The 20,082-nt window shown below is 42.4% G+C and overlaps 1 protein-coding gene across 1 annotated transcript in view; it reads left to right on the top strand.

Moving 5' to 3' along the window:
- LOC126284347 (fatty acyl-CoA reductase wat-like) overlaps window positions 1–20,082 on the top strand; it is a 173,276-nt gene that overhangs the window by 83,629 nt on the left and 69,565 nt on the right. The window contains exons 4-5 of the mRNA XM_049983202.1: window positions 6,553–6,737; window positions 14,326–14,435. Of these exons, the coding sequence (XP_049839159.1) occupies window positions 6,553–6,737; window positions 14,326–14,435 (295 nt within the window). The remainder of the gene's footprint in view (window positions 1–6,552; window positions 6,738–14,325; window positions 14,436–20,082) is intronic.

Below are 20,082 nucleotides of genomic sequence, written 5' to 3'. Positions count from 1 at the left end.
TGGTGCCAATGATGGTCGTATGCGTGTTTGGCGCCGTGCAGGTGAGCGCCACAATCAGGACTGCATACGACCGAGGCACACAGGGCCAACACCCGGCATCATGGTGTGGGGAGCGATCTCCTACACTGGCCGTACACCTCTGGTGATCGTCGAGGGGACACTGAATAGTGCACGGTACATCCAAACCGTCATCGAACCCATCGTTCTACCATTCCTAGACCGGCAAGGGAACTTGCTGTTCCAACAGGACAATGCACGTCCGCATGTATCCCGTGCCACTCAGCGTGCTGCAGAAGGTGTAAGTCAACTACCCTGGCCAGCAAGATCTCCGGATCTGTCCCCCATTGAGCATGTTTGGGACTGGATGAAGCGTCGTCTCACGCGGTCTGCACGTCCAGCACGAACGCTGGTCCAACTGAGGCGCCAGGTGGAAATGGCATGGCAAACCGTTCCACAGGACTACATCCAGCATCTCTACGATCGTCTCCATGGGAGAATAGCAGCCTGCATTGCTGCGAAAGGTGGATATACACTGTACTAGTGCCGACATTGTGCATTCTCTGTTGCCTGTGTCTATGTGCCTGTGGTTCTGTCAGTGTGATCATGTGATGTATCTGACCCCAGGAATGTGTCAATAAAGTTTCCCCTTCCTGGGACAATGAATTCACGGTGTTCTTATTTCAATTCCTAGGAGTGTAGTTTATATAGACAGCAGAAGGCCTATAGCACGACCTTGGGGAACACCAGAAATCACTTCCGTTTTATTCGGTGACTTTTCGTCAGTTACTATGAACTTTGACCTTTCTGACAGGAAATCACGAATCCAGTTGCATAACTGAGACGACATTCCATTATAACGCAATTTTATTACGAAACAGCTTGTGATGTACATGTCAAAAGACTTCTGGAAATCTAGAAATAAAGAATCAATTTGAAATCCCTTGTCGACATCATTCAACACTTAGTTTGAGTGCTAGTTGTATTTCACAAGAACGATATTTTGTAAATCCATGTTGATTATATCTCATCAGACAGTTCTCTTCGATGTAATTCCTAATGTTCGAACACAATTTATGCTGCACAATCGTGCTGCTTGCCGACGTTAATGATATGGACCTGTAGTGTAGTGGATAACACTTATTGCCTTTCATGAATAATGGAGTGACCTGTGCAGCTTTCCAGTCTTTGGGCATGGATCTCCCGTCGAGCGAGCGGGTATATATGATTGTTAAGTATGGAGCTATTGATTCAGCATACTCTGGAAGGAACCTAATTGGTATACAGTCTCACTGGAAGACTAACTTTTATTAAGTGCTTCACTACTCCTGGGATATCTACTTCCAAGTCAGTCATGTTGCCAGCTGTTCTTGAATCGAATTCTGAAATATTTACTTCGTCTTCTTTGGTGAAGAAATTTTGGAAGGCTGTATTTAGTAACTCTGCTTTAGCAGCTCTATCATCGATAGTACAATATTTCCATTACCATCGCGCACACAATACGTTGATAGTATCTTAGGTGGCGTTTCCACTTATACGTAGTTCCTGTCCTCAGACGCCACAAACCTCTCTTCTGCCAATCTTCTTCAGACAGACCTCTCCACTCCCTGGCTTTAGCTATGGTCCCCCTCCACGTTGCCCCCGGGCTCCCTCCACTCCTTCTCTCTGGTAGAATCAGTTGAGCAAACACTGCGGCCATCGATCTTCCATCCGCCAGACGTTGTCATACCATATCAGTGCTCGAGCATCAATCCTATCTGTGATTGGTTCCACAGAATCTCTTTTATTACATATTCATTTCTCAGTCGATCCAAGTGGATTCCTCTCGTGTTCTGCCATAACCTGCCCGTTTCGAAAACCTCGATTTTCCTCTTTCTTCTCTTGTTCAATATCCATCTCTGAGACGTATCAGAATGCTTTCAACCACACTACGTAACACTTCCTTCTTTGTTCGATTCTATATGTGCCGACTCGAAAATACACCATTTATTGATGTAGCAGATACCTTCACATGACTTATCCCGTAGGATTTGTCCAAATAACACTGTCCAGTCTTATCGATTAGTAGACAAAAATACTTGAATACTTGCACATTTCGTATCTGGCCAAACTCTAGATTCAAATCCTCATCTTGCCCACTTCCAAAAAGATATTCTGTTTCATCCATATTGACTGTTAATCCATATTGTTTATAAGCATCTGAAGTACCTCGCTGGGGAATGGTACACTCAGAAAAGAAAACGGTGCCCAGGGACCATAAGCAACAACATATTGTGAACAACAGAAACTGAATCTCTGCAAAAGAACACTAGCGATCGTCCTGATCCATTAATAATAATTGTCACTCAGTGAATATAGTTCTAAGAGTATGGGACAGAAAGTCACCAAAGGCTAATCTCCAAGGTCGTAATGATTTGTGGTCACGATTGGTGGTGCACTGGCGTTGTCTTCATCCAGTAGTGCTGTATCGGCAATTCATTTACTCGGAACTACACTCGGGGGTAGACTCGGGGCACACTGCGAAAAGCTGCAGGCGGCGATACTATAAAGGCCACCCAGCGTTGGTAGACCAGGAAGTGGCTCGTGTCACATGGCTTCGCGGATACGAAATAGCGCCGGCTGTGTCCGGTGATCGTAGCGCCCTCCTTACTCCAGCGGGTGGCGCAGTCAAACAGCGGTCAGCTGCAGGCTTCTGGCGGGACGGCAACCCGCAAGGCATTTCTGCGTGGCGGGTACGCCGGGTCACTAGGCACCAGCCGTACACGGCATTCCTCTTCCTTTCGATGGGTAGACGTGGCCGTGGCGGAGGCGACAGCCAATGACACGGCATTCATTTTCCGTTCGGAGGCGTATGGCGAAGCCAACGCCACGGTAGTATCCACTACCTCTCTCATCTGATCATTTGATACATGACATCATTCTTATCTAAAGTCAGAAGTACTTGCTCTTCGGCAAACAGTAATGAATGTAATCTCTGATACTGTACTGTCACACACACTCTTCTGCACCGTCTATTCCAGTAACCAAGAACATCTTTCAAATACAACATAAATAAGGCTGTTGACACCGAACATCCTTATCTTAATCTTTTACATATTTCAAAACTTCCTGGTATTTTACAACCAACTTTCACAACTACCTCGCACTGGTGGTACATCCTTCTCAGCAACTCTATTAGTGCACAATCCACTCCAACATTTACCAATGCTGTCCGTAGGAACCTCCGTGGCACAGAAACATAGGCCTTTTCTAAATCAACGAACACCAAGTGGGGATCATGGTGTTTTGTGATAATTTTCTGTCACATCCGGCGCACATAAAAGATGTTATTAAAACAACTTTTACCTGCAGTAAAACCCGACTGTACAACAACCATCGCAACCTTTCCCAATCTGTTCTTTATTATAGTACTAAACGGCCTACCCATCGGCGCTATTACATTTATTCCCCTGTAATTAGCCTGAACTCTCCTGCTCTCTTTCTTATATATGGCGATAATGTATGACACATTCCATTCTTGGTGTCTTTCGTCTTATTGAACCACTTTATTAAATATAGTTACTAGTGCTGCTCCTACCATAGGTCCTCTCTATTTCAGATATTCCAACACTATACCTCCAGGACAAACTGCCTTTCCATTCTTTTGATTTTTGAAAGCGTTAGTAAACTTAATTGACAGACAACTCTTCCACAGGATAAATATTCACTCCACTGTGCTCTTTTCGAACCTTTCCCTCATCCCCTGTAAGAAGATCTTTAACATATGTCTTCCACTCAGAAATGGCAATCATTCTAGCTCCTCTTCTAATTTTAGCAGGATTTATATCTCCTCCAATACTAAACTAGTGATCCCTTGAAGCCTCAGAACATGTCCTACCAACCGATCCCTTCTTCTAGTCAAGTCGTGCCACAAACTCCTCTTCTCCCTAATTCTGTTCAATACCTCCTCATTAGTTATGTGATCTACCCATCTAATATTCAGCATTCGTCTGTACCACCACATTTCGAAATCTTTTATTCTTTTCTTGTCCATACTATTTATCGTCTATGTTTCACTTCCATACATGGCTTAACTCCATACCAATTCTTTCAGAAACGACTTCCTGACACATCTATATTCGATATTAACAAATTTCTCTTCTTCAGAAACGCTTTCCTTGCCATTGCCAGTCTACATTTTATATCCTCTCTACTTCGACCATCATCAGTTATTTTGCTCCCTAAATAGTAAAACTCATTTACTACTTTAATACCCTCAGCATCACACGACTTAATTCGACTACATTCCATTATCCTCGTTTTGCTTTTGTTGATGTTCATATTATGTCCTCCTTTCAAGACACTATCCATTCCATTCAACAGCTCTTCCAGGTCCTTTGCTGTCTCTGACAGAATTACAACATCATCGGTGAACCTCAAAGTTTTTATTTCTTCTCCATGGATTTTAATACCTACTCCGAATTTTTCTTTTGTTTCCTTTTCTGCTTGCTGAATATACAGATTTAATAACATCGGGGAGAGGCTACAATCCTGTCTCACTCTCTTCCCAACCACTGCTTCCCCTCAACTCTTATAACTGCCATATGGTTTCTATTCAAATTGTAAATAGTCTTGCGCTATCTATATTGTACTCCTGCCAACTTCAGAATTTGAAAGAGAGTATTCCAGCCAACATTGTCAAAATCTTTCTGTATGTCTACAAATGATAGAAGCGTTGCTTTACCTTCCCTTAATCTTTCTTCTAAGATAAGTCGTAGGGTTAGTATTGCCTCGCGTGTTCCAATATTTCTAAGGAATCGAAACTGATCTTCCCCGAGGTCGGCTTCTACCAGTTTTTCCATTCGTCTGTAAAGAATTCGCGTTAGTATTTTGCAGCCGTGACTTATTAAACTGATAGTTCGGTAATTTTCACATCTGTCAACACCTGCTCTCTTTGGGATTGGAATTATTACATTCTTCTTGAAGTCTGAGGGAATTTCACCTATCTCATATATCTTGCTCACCAGATGGTAGGGTTTTGTCAGGGCTGGCTCTCCCAAGGCCGTTAGTAGTTCTAATGGAATGTTGTCTACTCCCGGGGCCTTGTTTCGACTCAAGTCTTTCAGTGCTCTGTCAAACTCTTCACGCAGTATCGTATCTCCCATTTCATCTTCATCTACATCCTCTTCCATTTCTATAATATTGTCCTTAAATACTTCGCTTTTGTATAGACCCTCTATATACTCCTTCCACCTTTCTGCTTTCCCTTCTTTGCTTAGAACTGGGTTTCCATCTGAGCTCTTGATACTCATACAAGTGGATCTCTTTTCTTCAAAGGTCTCTTTAATTTCCCTTAGGCATCATCTATCTTACCCCTAGTGAGATAAGCCTCTACATCCTTACATTTAACCTCTAGCCATCCCTGCTGAGCCATTTTGCACTTCCTGTCGATCTCATTTTTGAGACGTTTGTATGCCTGGTTGCCTGCTTCATTTACTGCATTTTTATATTTTCTCATTTCATCAGTTAAATGCAATATTTCTTCTGTTACCCAAGGATTACTGCTAGCCCTCTGGTATTAAACCTCTGGTTTAGTAAACCTCTAGTTTATCCAGGTCCCATCTCCTTAAATTCCCACCTTTTTGCAGGTTCTTCAGTTTTAATCTTCAATTCATAACGAACAGATTGTGGTCAGAGTCCACATCTGTCGCTGGAAATGTCTTAAAATTTAAAACCTGGTTCCTAAATCTCTGGCTTACCATTATATAATCTGATACCTTCCAGTATCTCCAGGCTTCTTTCATGTATACAACCTTCTTTTATGATTCTTGAACCAAGTGTTAGCTATGATTAAGTTATGCTCTGTGCAAAATTCTACCAGACGGCTTCCTCTTTCATTTCTCTCCCCCAATCCATATTCACCTACTATGTTTCCTTCTCCCCCTTTTCCTACTCTCGAATTCCAGTCACCAATGACTATTAAATTTTCGTCTCCCTTCACTACATGAATAATTTCTTTTATCTCATCATACATTTCATTAATTTCTTCATCATCTTCAGAGCTGATTGGCATATAAACTTGTACTACTATAGTAGGCGTGGGCTTCGTGTCTATCTTGGCCACAATAATGTGTTCACTATGCTGTTTGTAGTAGCTTACCCGCACTCCTATTTTTTTATTCATTGTTAAACCTACTCCTGTATTACCCATATTTGATTTTGTATGTATAACCCTGTATTCATCTGACCAAAAGTCCTGTTCCTCCTGTCACCGAACTTCACAAATTCCCTCTATATCTAACTTTAACCTAGCCATTTCCCTTTTTAAATTTTCTAACCTACTTGCCCGATTAAGATATCTGACATTCCACGCTCAGATCAATAGAACGCTAGTTTTCTTTCTCCTGATAACGACGTCCTCTGTAGGAGGATGAAACAGGTGCCTTTCAGGGATAATCAGTACTGACCACTGCTCCCGTACGTCAAACATGCGGCTTCGAGTCCTGGTCCAGTACAGGGATGTAACGTGTTGGGATGTGTGTCTGCTTCTGGCTGAGGTTGTGCCACGTGTGGCAGGCGGTGGTGCACGTGTCGACGGCGTACTCGCAGTGCCGCGAGCGGCTAGTGGAGGAGCGCGTCTACGAGGCGCCGCTGACGCCGTCGCACCTGCTCCACGTGGCGAAGATGGCCGACGGCGACGAAAAGGCGCCCGCCCCCGCAGACCCCGCCAACAAGTGCGGCGCCGACGTCTCAGGGGACGCGTGAGTACCGCCCGGCACTACACAGCCCGCTGCTCTAAGACCTTGAGCGAGTTTGTTTATTTGTCCACACACGAGGGTCACTCCAAAAGAAATGCACACTATTTTTGTACAACTACAGTTTTCATTCTGCATGTGTGAAAGTTTTACAGTGCGTAGATACATCCTTCCCGCTTGTTTTCAAACTTAGTTCAATCTGTTCCCTTGAGTGGCGCCGTCACAGCATGTCTTCTAGATGGCTGCTACTCTTAACGATCGTCAGAAGCAATGTGTCTACATCCATACTCCGCAAGCCACCTGACGGTGTGTGGAGGAGGGTACCTTGAGTACCTCTATTGGTTCTCCCTTCTATTCCAGTCTCGTATTGTTCGTGGAAATAAGCAGTGGGCGAACAAGCGTACTGTAACCTACTTCCTTTGTTTTCGGATTGCATTTCCTTAGGATTCTTCCAATGAATCTCAGTGTGGCATCTGCTTTACCGACGATCAACTTTATATGATCATGCTGTCATAGAATTCCTGTGCTGTGAAAACGAGACAGTGGGAAACATTCACAAGAGGTTGAAAAAGGTGTACGGAGATGCTGCTGTCGATCGAAGTACAGTTAGTCTGTGGGCAAGCAGGATACGTGATGAAAGCGGGCACGGCAATATTGAGGATTGTCCTCGCAACGGCAGGCCTCGTACTGCACACACTCCAGACAATGTGCAGGGAGTTAACGAATTGGTGACTGCTAACACGCGCATCACAGTGAACGAATTGTCACGCTACGGTGGGATAGGGGAAAGAAGTGTTGGCAGAAGACTGAAAGTGTTGGAGTTAAAAAAGGTTTGTGTCAGGTTGGTTCCCAGGATGTTGACAATGGCTCACAAAGAAACAGGAAAAACGGTATGCAGCGAACTTTTGGAACAGTACGAGAATGGTGGAGATGAATTTCTTGGAAGAATTGTGACAGGTGATGAAAGATGGCTCCATTATTATTCACCAGAGACGAAGAGGCGATCAATGGAGTGGCACCATGCAAATTCAGGGAAGAAAAAAAAATTCAGAATCACACCTTCTGCTGGAAAAGTTATGGCTACGGTGCTTTTCGATTCCGAAGGACTCTTGCTTGTGGACATCGTGCCAAGTGGAACCACCATAAATTCTGATGCATATGTGACGACACTGAAGAAACTTCAAGCTCGACTAAGTCGTGTTCGACCACATCGGCAAAAGCAGGAAGTTTTGCTGTTGCACGACAATACACGGCCACATGTCAGTCCAAAAACCATGGGAGCGATCACAAAACTCGGATGGACAACACTGAAACACCCGCCTTACAGTCCTGACCTGGCTCCGTGTGACTATCATCTCTTTGGGAAACTGAAAGACTCTCTTCGTGGAACAAGGTTTGAAGATGATGACTCCCTTGTGCAAGCTGCCAAACAGTGGCTCCAACAGGTTGCTTCAGAATTTTACCGTGGGGGTATACAGGCGCTGATTCCAAGACCGCGTAAGGCAGTTGAGAGGGATGGAAACTGTGTGGAGAAACGAAAATATTGTTCCTAAAGGATGTATCTACACACTGTAAAACTTTCAAACGTGTAGAATGAAAGATGTATTTAAAAAAATAGTGTGAATTTCTTTTGGAGTGACGCTTGTAAATCTCTTTCCCAGGACATTGTACACAAGAAATTGCTAAGAAAAAGCTTTTCAGCTGTTCGTTTTACAAGCATCAAACATTTATCATTTAAATTTTTGTAATAAATTACATCTATACAATGAATAATTAAAAACATTTCTCGAAGTTGCAGCTTACTGCGGGTGAAAAATAGTGTCCGTCTTGTGCGGTGTAGCTTACTGTAGTTAAGTCGGCCATATCCGCTTTGATCACTGCAGGGACATTTTCTGCAAGTGGACTGTCACCTGTATTTATTACACTTCCAACGCGTATGGCTGAATATCGACACAAGTGCCCGAAACTAGTCACCATCAAGAAATAAAAGAAATGGATACTTCTCAGTGTAACTTATGATTAAGCTAAAACCATTTATTTCAGTTAAAAACTTAAACACATACTGTACATTTACAACTTACTTGCACAATAAAAAGTACGAATAACGTTTTTTGTGTAAAGGGTGCTGTGAGACTTAATAACAGCAGTTTTTCAGTACGTAAACAGCCACAGAAAATTTAAAGTTTTGTACTTCAGCAAGAAATTTTATGTCTTGATAATCTGTTGTACAATTTTGTTCTACATGAGACAACCTTTATGGCATAATGTGCTGTTGCAATGAATAACATGTATGTCACTGTTCGAGCTGGCACCGTAAACATTGACAATTTTGTTTTGAGCAAAAGGGTTTCTTTTCCCAAAGTACTTTTTTCGAATTCCATAACTACTTACAATATACACTGACGGAAAAAATCGCAACACCCAAAAATAATTAATGTAGGTAACAAATTTAAGTGATTAACTTTCCATATCACAGGATACTGTAAGTACGAGATAAGCCATTGAAAAAGTGAGATGTTGCTACATTAATAACGGATCTAACCGCGAGAATGTTGAATGCGAGCATGCAGACGTTCATGCAAAGTGTCGTACAGGTGCCAGATGTCAGTTTGCAGGCTGGAGTTCCACGCCTGTTGCCCTTCATCGGTCAATACAGGGACTGTTAATGCTGAAGCTGTCGTCCGCTCATGTTCCATATGTGCTCGACTGGAGACAGATCTGGTGATCATGCAGTCCAAGGCAAGCTGTCGACTCTGTGTACAGTATATTGGATTACGAAAGCGAGCCTTACCCTGCTGGAAAACACCCCCTGGAATGCTGTTCATGAATGGCAGCACAACAGGTCCAATCACCAGACTGACGCACAAATCTGCAGCCATGGTGAGTGGGATGACCACGAGAGTGCTCCTGTTGTCATACGAAATCGCACCCCAGGTGTAGATCCAGTGTGTCTAGCAAGGACATGGGCTGGCTGCAGGCCCTTCTAACACACACACGGCCGACACTGGGACCGAGCCAGAAACAGCTGTCATCAAAAAACACAACAGAGCTCCATCCTGCCCTCCAACGAGTTACAGATGGCGATGGTTTAGGGTCAGTGGAATGCACGCTACAGGGCGTGTGGTTCGCAGCTGTCCTTGAGGTAACCGATTTGTAACGGTTCGTTTTGTCACTGTGCGACCAACTGCTCTTCAGATTGCTGCTGGAGATGCACTAAGATGCTCCAGAGCCTTACGATGAAAACGATGGTCTTCCCTCTCGGTAGTGCCACGTGCCCGCCCGCAGTCACTTCTTCTTCCGAACGTATATTCTCGTGACCACCCCTGCCAGCAACCATTTACAGTGGCTACGTTCCTTCCAAGTCTATCTGTAACATCGCAGAAGGAACATCCAGATTCTCGTAGCCCTTTTACACGACATCGTTCAAATTCAGCGAATTGGCGATAATGGCCTTTTTGTAGCGTCAAATGCAGTTTTGTCCAACATTAACTCACCACATTCAATCTCAGAGGTAGCTAACGCTCAGGACAGTTACACCGTGTATTTAAATGAAACCTGATTTGCATCCTCATAGTGGTGCCATGAGTGCCGCTTTTTTGTGACTGACGCAAAATTGGAACAGACACCATCTTTCTTTTCTATTTACAAACACGCCTACCAACTTCCATTTGTATCGTACAACTGCTTGATGTTAGGATTTTCTTCCACAAGTGTATAAAGGCAGGGGAATGGTTGAAACTGTTTTGTTCTGGTGTACATTTTCCCAGAAAATGATATCGTACTTATGTGTGTACACGAGCAAACTATATGGCCCTAACTGTTTCTACCTTAGTCTTATTGAAATAATTCTTACCTCATAGTTCATTTTTGCTAGTTTAGAATGTCGGAATATGATATAAGAACTCCATTTAAGATTTTCCTGGGTATGAATCCCAAGAAATTTAATTTAACAGCACCAATGTTTTGGTTATGCATACATACCATTGGTTGTGCTGCATTTTTATTTTGATCTATGTACAAATTCATGATGTCTTTTTTTTTTTGTGGGGGGGGGGGGCGGTATTAACTATTAGCCTGTTTCTGGTAAATCATCTGGACTTTTCTTTCGTAACATCTTTTGCGGAAGTAATAAGATCTTCATCTTTACCATCTTCAATCATTGGATTGGTTTCACCTGCAAACAGTACTGGTTCTGAATGCCTAAGGTGTAACTGGAAATCGTTAATGTATACCAAGGAAGCAATGGACTTATAATTGAGCCCTGTGGAAACGCTGACTTAGTCCATATGGTTCTGTAAGATGTACGAGGAGTTCATTTCCTTCCATGTTCTTTATTTACCTGAAAGCAATGTTCCAAATATGATCTAATCTACTCATTTAGCTCATCCCTTACACTTTACCATTCAGATTTATCAGGAGCGCAGAATGGTCAATCCCTCGAAACCTTTTGTTAAGTCTGAGATTTTTCTGTGATTGTCCACTGCATTTAAGACGTGGTTTATCAAGTTGAAAGTGTTTATTTCAGTTGACTGCTGTGACTGAAGCCGAGTTGACATACAGAAATAACATTATACTTGCTGAACAATGTAATTGGTTATGAAAGGAACGCTTTCTCAATATTTTTCGAAAACCTGACAGTAGTGACACAGGCCTACAGTTCACATACAATACTGATCACTTTCTTTATGTAGGAGTACGTAGATGCCTTCAGGAAAATAAGTGCTCCTTTTTTACAAGAAGTTTTGACCAGAGAAATGAGATATTATGCAATCTGATTATATTTACAATTCTTATTCAAGAGTATCAACGGTAAGGAGTTCTTACTTTGAGCAACAGAAATAATTATGGGCATAAGTGCTTTGCCTGTATTATGTCTAACTCTCGTAAAAGATACTTGCAAACTTTATTCTCATTTCTACAGTGAGGTAGTAAAAGCTAAATTCTTTTCTATGATCGAAACTCAGATCTTCTTGCTGCAAACTATTAAAAGCTGCTATACACTTTTGCCAATAACAGTATCGTTTGCTAGCACAACTGATTGGAAACAAATGAGTACCAACTGACAAACTGTTGGAATGAGATTAGAATTTCCTCGGGATTTTACCAGTAAGGCTCTCCATAACACAACTTCAATGTAGAGCGGTGTATATTTCTATGCCTAATACGGTGTAGGAAACACACTGGTATTCAAAACAGCTTACAGTAATTTCGCACTGGATAAATACAGATCCAGTACTGTTTTCAAGGGAATCTTATAACATTATTCCTGCAAAACAGCGGCATTTTCAGGTAACGATGGTGCAGGTGGATAGCAAACACGAACCGTTGTCACAGCAAAGGCTCAGTAATATTGAGATGTGGTCAATGTGGTGGCCAGAGAGATGTGACAATTCATCTTTGTGCTCACAGAACCAGTACTGGATAATGCGAGCTGTGTGAGCAACGTCCCAGTCGTCTTAAAACACAGCATCACTATTGGCGAACAAACGAATTTTACCATGGGATGGAACTGATTAGCCAAAATGGTCAAATAATTCTTGGTAGTTATGCGATCTTACAGAGTAACTATGGAGCCCATGGAATACCATGACATGCTCGCCCAGTTCATCGCCGAACGTCCACCTTGTTTTACTCTTTACACACGCATTGTGATAGTAGATGATGTTTTCCTGCTTTTCCTGCATGTGGTAGAACTCTTAGATACGCTGCCTCTTCAAACACTTCGGATACCTTGTTTACGCAAGCCCTCACCCTACGAGCACCAACAATTCGCCCATGTTCGACTTGACTAAGCTCTGAAACAATGACCTCGACGTGTTGAGGATATTGTACAGGTGAAAATTATTACAGTTTCAGAAATATTGGATTATTTATTCAAGAGAGAAAGAGATTCACAACCTGAGAAACTCACTTCACACTCCTGAAGAAATTTGTTTAAAATCATGAAAAAATATACCTCTTCAGCAAGACTATAATGAATAAATGATGATATGTACTAAAACACTAGGACACTCTAAAATATGTTGTTGTTGTTGTGCTCTTCAGTCCTGAGACTTGTCTGATGCAGCTCTCCATGCTACTCTATCCTGTGCAAGCTTCTTCATCTCCCAGTACCTACTGCCACCTACATCCTTCTGAATCTCCTTGCTGTATTCATCTCTTGGTCTCCCTCTACGATTTTTACCCTCCACGCTGCCCTCCAATACTAAATTGGTGATCCCTTGATGCCCCAGAACATCTCCTACCAACCGATCCCTTCTTCTGGTCAAGTTGTGCCACAAGCTCCTCTCCTCACCAATTCTATTCAGTACCTCCTCATTAGTTATGTCATCTACCCATCTAATCTTCAGCATTCTTCTGTAGCACCACATTTCGAAAGCTTCTATTCTCTTCTTGTCTAAACTATTTATCGTCCACGTTTCACCTCCATACATGGCTACACTCCATACAATTCCTTTCAGAAAAGACTTCCTGACACTTAAATCTAAACTCAATGTTAACAAATTTCTCTTCTTCAGAAACGCTTTCCTTGTCATTGCCAGTCTACATTTTATATCCTCTCTACTTCGACCATCATCAGTTATTTTGTTCCCCAAATAGTAAAACTCATTTACTACTTTAAGCGTCTCATTTCCTTATCTAATTCCCTCAGAATCACTCGATTTAATTCGAGTACACTCCATTATCCTCGTTTTGCTTTTGTTGATGTTCATCTTGTATCCTCCTTTCAAGAAACTGTCCATTCCGTTCAACTGCTCTTCCAAGTCCTTCGCAGTCTCTGACAGAATTACAATGTCATCGGCAAACCTCAAAGTTTTTATTCCTTCTCCATGGATTTTAATTCCTACTCCTAATTTTTTCTTTTGTTTCCTTTACTGCTTCCTTAACATACAGATTGAATAACATCGGTGATAGGCTACAAACCTGTCTCATTCCCTTCTCAACCACTGCTTCCCTTTCATACCCCCCGACTCCTATAACTGCCATCTGGTTTCTGTACAAATTGTAAATAACATTTCGCTCCATGTATTTGACCGCTGCCACTTTCGGAATGTGAAAGAGAGTATTCCAGTCAACAATAAATTTCCTTTACTTTACGTTTGCGGTCACAAATTTTTTGTCATCAGACTATCGGTTTCGACCTGTACTATAAAAACTGTCGGGTCACTGTTTTATTCGCGACCATGCCGCAGCGTGTGAAACCAGTCAACATTGTCAAAAGGTTTCTCTAACTCTACAAATGCTAGAAACGTAGGTTTGCCTTTCCTTAATCTATCTTCTAAGGTACGTCATGGGGTCAGTATTGCTTCACGTGTTCCAACAGCTTTACGCAATCCAAACCGATCTTCCCCGAGGTCAGCTTCTACCAGTTTCATGATGTCATTTATTTTTCTGAAATTCTAACCATTGGTTTGTCTCCACATGTACATGTTACCTGCTGATTTCTGCTCTTGTTGTATTATTCCCTCGTGGTGAGTGCTTGTTCAAGCATGCATTTCTAGCGATATTTCCGTATGTATGTCCAGCGCCTATGCATCAGCTGCAGAGACGAGAGGAGGGGTCAGTTAGAGCTGAGTGTGTGACCACTGTCCAGGTTGCCGGTCGGCTACCCCAACACGTACACGCTGACCAAGGCGGTGGCCGAGCAGCTGGTGCGCGACGAAGGCGTCGGGCTGCCAGTGGCTATCGTGCGGCCCTCCATGGGTGAGTAAGCGCTGTGGTGGCTCCTATCCTCGCTCGCGGGGCGAATCTTCCACTCAACTGCAAGCTGTGCGCTGTCTTCAAAAACTGCCAAGTAGAATGAAACTGAGTGCCAGACAGGGAATGTACCCCAAACCTTTGCTGGACAGTTCAGCCTGCAGAAGGCAAGGTTCCTTGTTCGTGTCTCGGTCTGACACGCCGTTTTAATCTGCCATGATGATGACTATCCCGTACGTCCATACGTTTTCCTGACCGTGACACTAATGAGAAAACTTACATGGAGTGCTCAGAACACGTAGAGCGTCCTTATGGCCTTAGCCTTTCAGGAATTCAAAATGGCAAACAAACGTGCCGAGTGATGCTATCCGGTTTATAATCCGAAATCTTCCTACACTGCTGCCCGTCCTGTGTAACTTCAAACAGGAGCAATTCTTGAGGTTTTACACCACATTTAGGGCGGCCACAAGCCTCTGTGCTTTCGCCATTACTTGTACTGTCTCCTCTCGTCCGTAGGTGCTAAGTAGTTATGTAAATTATTATTCATTTTAATTTATCTCAATGATGCCGTATTTTCGTTGTATGCCCGGGAGAACTGTACATGGTTATTCTAAATGATGGACCCATTTTTAAAACTTGGTATTTATTTAAGTACAAATTCAAAAGGAAAACCTATATACAAACGAAAAGAGCAAGTTTAAATTTTTTTCTTAATGTTTGATATCAATTTAATAAATTTAATAATTTGTAATACTTTGTAATTAATTAGTTTTTAATAATTATTTAATAACTATAAATGTGATGAGTGTTATAAATGTTCAATGTGGCCACCGTTGGCTGCACGGCAAACATCGACGCGATAGCTAAACTTGTCCCACACGCGCGAAAGCGTATCTGCTGCTACTGAGTGCACGGCAGCAGTGATTAGGTTCCGCAGATCGTTCAGAGTGGTTGGTATAGGTGGGACGTAATCAGCTTTCTTCACATAACCCCATAACAAATAGTCGCAGGGTATGAGATCAGTAGCCAGAAGTGCAGAGCCATGTCCTCAAGTCCCCTGCGACCGATCCAGCGTTCAGTAAGGGAGTTATTGTAAAAGCCTCGTACATTACGCTGCCAATGAGGCGCAGCTCCATCCTGATGGAAAATGAAGTTCTGGAAATCTTCCATAACTTGAGGGAACAGTCATCGTTCCAACGTGTCCAGGTACCTTATTATCGTTATAGTTCCTTCCGCAAATAAAAATGGTCCATAAACCTTTGTATGGGATACGGTACAGAACACGTTGATATTCCGCGACTGTCTTTCGTTTTGGAATGGTGAATGCGGATTTTTCCAAATTCCATATGCGAACATTGTGTCTGTTTACTTTTCCACTAAGGTGGAATGTCGCTTCATCACTAAAAACTACACGCTGTAGAAATGCGTGAGCCTCCATCTTTGCTAACACATAACCACAAAATGCGAGACGCTTCTCTTTCTCATTGGGGCTGAGAGCCTGCACAAGTTGTTATCAGTAGGGTTTGTACAGCAAACGCCTTTTCAGAACATTCCATAGAGTTGGTTGGGGTATTCCAAGTACTCAACCGGTTCTGTTGGTAGACTTACTAGGACTGCGTACAAAACTTTCATCAATCCGTCGGACGTTATCTTCTGACACACTCGGTCGGCCTGTGCTTTTACCTTTGCATATACTCCCAGTCTGCTTAAATTGATTAAACCAACAGCTAATGCTTTTGCGAGTTGGTGGTTGAATACCGAAGTCGGTACGAAATGCCCGCTGCACCGCAATTTGCGACACATTTTTCGCGATCTCATGAACGCAGGAAACCCTGTTCTCCACAGTCACCATCTCACAACTGACAGTCAAACGGAATGACGGCCCTATTGCCGAGCGAACTCTACGTTCGGCTTCTGAAACCATCAACGCCCGCCCGCCTCCACCCGCCAAAATCTTCGAAAATTCCTCTTTCCATTGGTATAAAGCTCGTTCATTTTGGATCTGTACTTGAATACATACTAAGTTTTGAAAATGGGTCCATCATTTAGAATAACCGTGTATAATGATGTACAGTCTTTCATGAAGGTCTTCTTTCTTTAATTTTCTTGGGAGGGAAGACAGAATTTCGTAGTCTACGTGATCTTCTTGCTACTGAGTTTACGCCAAAAACCTTTCTACGGTTGCACCTTTTCTCTGGAAGCGCATCTGATTTGAATTAAATATCCTTTCCCAGATGGTCCAGCGCAAAATTTCTAAACCTTTAAATAATGCCTTCTACAGCATGAGAATGGGATCCAAAGATATCCGTTATTGACTGAGTAAGCAACTAACACTGGCAGCTGAAGAACTTTCTGCTTCGCCGCGTAAATTCCATGCTGTTTACTACCTTAAAAAAATTGAAAGAAGTCACATAGTTTTTATGATTGCAAAATATCTCAAATATCGTCTATTGAAATCCCAGCAATTTCTCAATGCACGTAAATATGTGATAAAATTTGAAATTAGTTTCAGTTTATCTGTCACTTCATGGTATCTCTTGTCCTACTTCACAGAAAGTAACTTTATCTTCGGATTAATATACAGGGCGACTGTAATTAAAGTTAAACTTCCAAAACACTGTAGAAATAACACCACTGGCCAGAATGACGTCAAACTGCAACGGAATATTTCGGAGAAGGGGGAAAACGTATGGCAGAAGAAAAAAATAGTGTGAAAATCGATCACATGGATGGCACTGTATGTGTCAGAATACGTAAATGAAAACACCTCTCATGACCACGACGCACTGAAAAGTTGGTATCAACAGGCCGGGAACATGGCTTTTCCTCCTTTCGCTTCTGCGACGTTCGACATGACTGTTTCAATGCAGGATCGCGCTCGGCTTGTAAAGCTGTATTACAAGGATGATGACTGTGCACACGTCGCTCTGCAGAAGTTCCTCGCATGGAGGGTTTGAAGAAAGGCATTGGTCCGATGACTGCCGTGGGTCCTGAGAAAATGATTTGAAAATTCGAAAACACGGGTTCTTTTGGTGTTCAAGCTCGTAGAGGGGGGAAACGAATTGAGACGACGTCAGTGGAAGCAGTGGCCACAGCATTGCAGGAGGAGACGAGTGGTGGTGTGCAAACGTGTAGTGCACGGAGAACTGGCCGAACATTGGAGATAACGTTGAGCACGGTGCGTAAAATCCTACGAAACATCCTTCTTTGCTATTCATTCAAAATTACCCATGTCAAATTCCTGTGGACCTGCCAGCAAGAGAGGCCTTCGCTTTAGAATTTCTTGTTCGCATGGAAGTGGAAAATGATTGGCCGTGTAAGATTTTGTGGACAGACGAAGCCCACTTCCATCTGACAGGATATGTCAATACACATAGTTGTCGAATGAGGGTAACGGAAAATCCACACGCAAATCAACCAGTAGCACCTCATCCTGAAACGGTCACTGTGTGGTGCGGCTTCACGGCATCATTTATCATAGGGCCATATTTTTTCGAAGAGACAGGTGCTTCCGGTCCTGTTACCTGTACCGTCACTGGTAAGCGCTATGAGTGTCTTTATGCCACTACGTCATTCCAACTCTCCAACAGCGTGGATGTATGGATGAGATCATTTTTATGCAAGATGGCGCACCTCCGCACATTGAAAATCCAGTTAAGTAGCTGCTGAAGCGCCATTTCGGAAATGCTAGAATTATCAGCCGCCATTTCCCTACAACTTCGCCGTCCCGATCACCTGATGTTAATCCCTGTGACTTCTAGCTGTGGCGCTATCTGAAAGATGTTGTGTTGAGTGTTTCGACTGCAAACTTAGCTGCATTGAAGACAGGCAATGCGCAACAAATTCTGAACGTGACCCCGGAAACACCTCGTTCAGTTATGGAACATGCTGATTCTCGATTTCAGCTTGCACAAAACGGTCGACAGAATATTGAACATGCTTTGCGCCAGTCGCACGGAAATTAATAATCCTATTTGATTTTGATTCATGCTTTTTATGCGGATTTTGGCCTCAGGACAATTAAAAACTGATTTTTCCCATCCGATGTGATATGGCCTCGCCGTTATGTATGAGCTTACGTCATTAACAGTGTCAGATCTGTACACCCATGTGCACTGAGTAGTACAGTTTGTTTAACGTCAAACGTACACCTAAGGCATTGTTGTATGATTCATTTGTCATTTGTAGTCGGCCACTACTAAATAATAATACTTACAACTCCATGTATTGCTACATTTTGTAAACATTTATTTTTCTTCTGCCACACGTTTTTTCCCCTTCTCCGATAATATTCCGTTGCAATTTGACGTCATTGTGACAATTGGTGTTATTTCTATAGTGGTTTGGAAGTTTAACTATATTTATAATCACCCTGTATTTTTCTCTCATAACGCATACAAGCAACGCGGGACAGACTAAATTCGAGGTCGGGTCAGAAGGAACAACAGAAGTAATAGTAACAGTAAACGAAACAATGCCTCACATTAGTACATACGCATACTGAAAATGTACACTGGTTACAGCTGCGTGTTCCTTAAACCTAAAAGTTCTTAGTAACTTTAATATTCTTTAATATTAATGTTTATTTAATGAGTATTGATAATTTAATTTACTATATGTAACAATTACTTACATTTATAAATTAAAATTTCTTATCGACAAGAGGAGTGGTTACATACTGTATATCCTCTACACAGCTAAACACATTCCACCTGTTCACCACCTCCAATACGTTTTCCTAGTATATCCCACTCTTCAGAAATTCCGACGATCCGTTCATGTAAACTAGTTTACCTATATGCACTAGGGTCAGCGTCTAGGAACATGAAAGTGAGGCAGTAGCTTAAAAGGGAGTGAGTGGTGTTGTTCAATCTGTACACTGAGGAAGCAGTATAGGAAACCAAACAAAAATTCTGACAAGGAATTAAAGTTCGTGGAGAAGAAATTTAAACTTTGAGTTTTGCCGATGACATTGTAATTTTGTGGGAGACAACACAGGACTTGGAAGTACAGCTGAGCGTAATGAGCAGCGTCGTGAAAGACGGATATAAGATGAACGTCAACAAAAGCAAAACAAGGGTAACAGAAACCAGTTGAGTTAAATCAGGCGATGCTGAGGGAATTAGATTAGCAAACGATACACTAAAAGTAGTAGAAGAGTGTTCCTAAATGTACAGTAAAATAACTGAAGATAGACGAAGTAGAAAGGATATGAACTATAGACAGGCAGTGGCAAGAAAATCGTTTCTGAAGAAGAGAGATTTATTAACATCGAATATCGATAAATGTGTTAGGAAGTCTTTTTATGTACCAAACAATGCTTCTGTTAACAGCTCAAAGTAACCATGCGTTAAGTCGTTGTTCGGCAAGATTTGCACAAGATTGTTGAGTCAGCTGAAGTTATGAACCAATTCCATGTATTCCCGGCGCATACAGTTGTCTTTGATTTTAATATGTTCTCATCGGCGTATGCCACCGGTGGCGCACGCTAAATCCGTTGAACAGTGTATACCGCTAGTGGCTCCCGCGTGACTACAATTTATGCTACGAGCAAAACACTAACGTTTAATGTATTACCTACCAGTCAGGCTCAACAAACAGCTATGAACACAAAGCACTTCAACGAGCGAGCTTTGTGAGAAAATGAAATATT

Source organism: Schistocerca gregaria, chromosome 8, assembly GCF_023897955.1.
Source record: "Schistocerca gregaria isolate iqSchGreg1 chromosome 8, iqSchGreg1.2, whole genome shotgun sequence".
Classification (NCBI taxonomy): Eukaryota; Metazoa; Arthropoda; class Insecta; order Orthoptera; family Acrididae; genus Schistocerca; species Schistocerca gregaria.
This window is presented reverse-complemented; position numbering and strand designations above follow the sequence as displayed.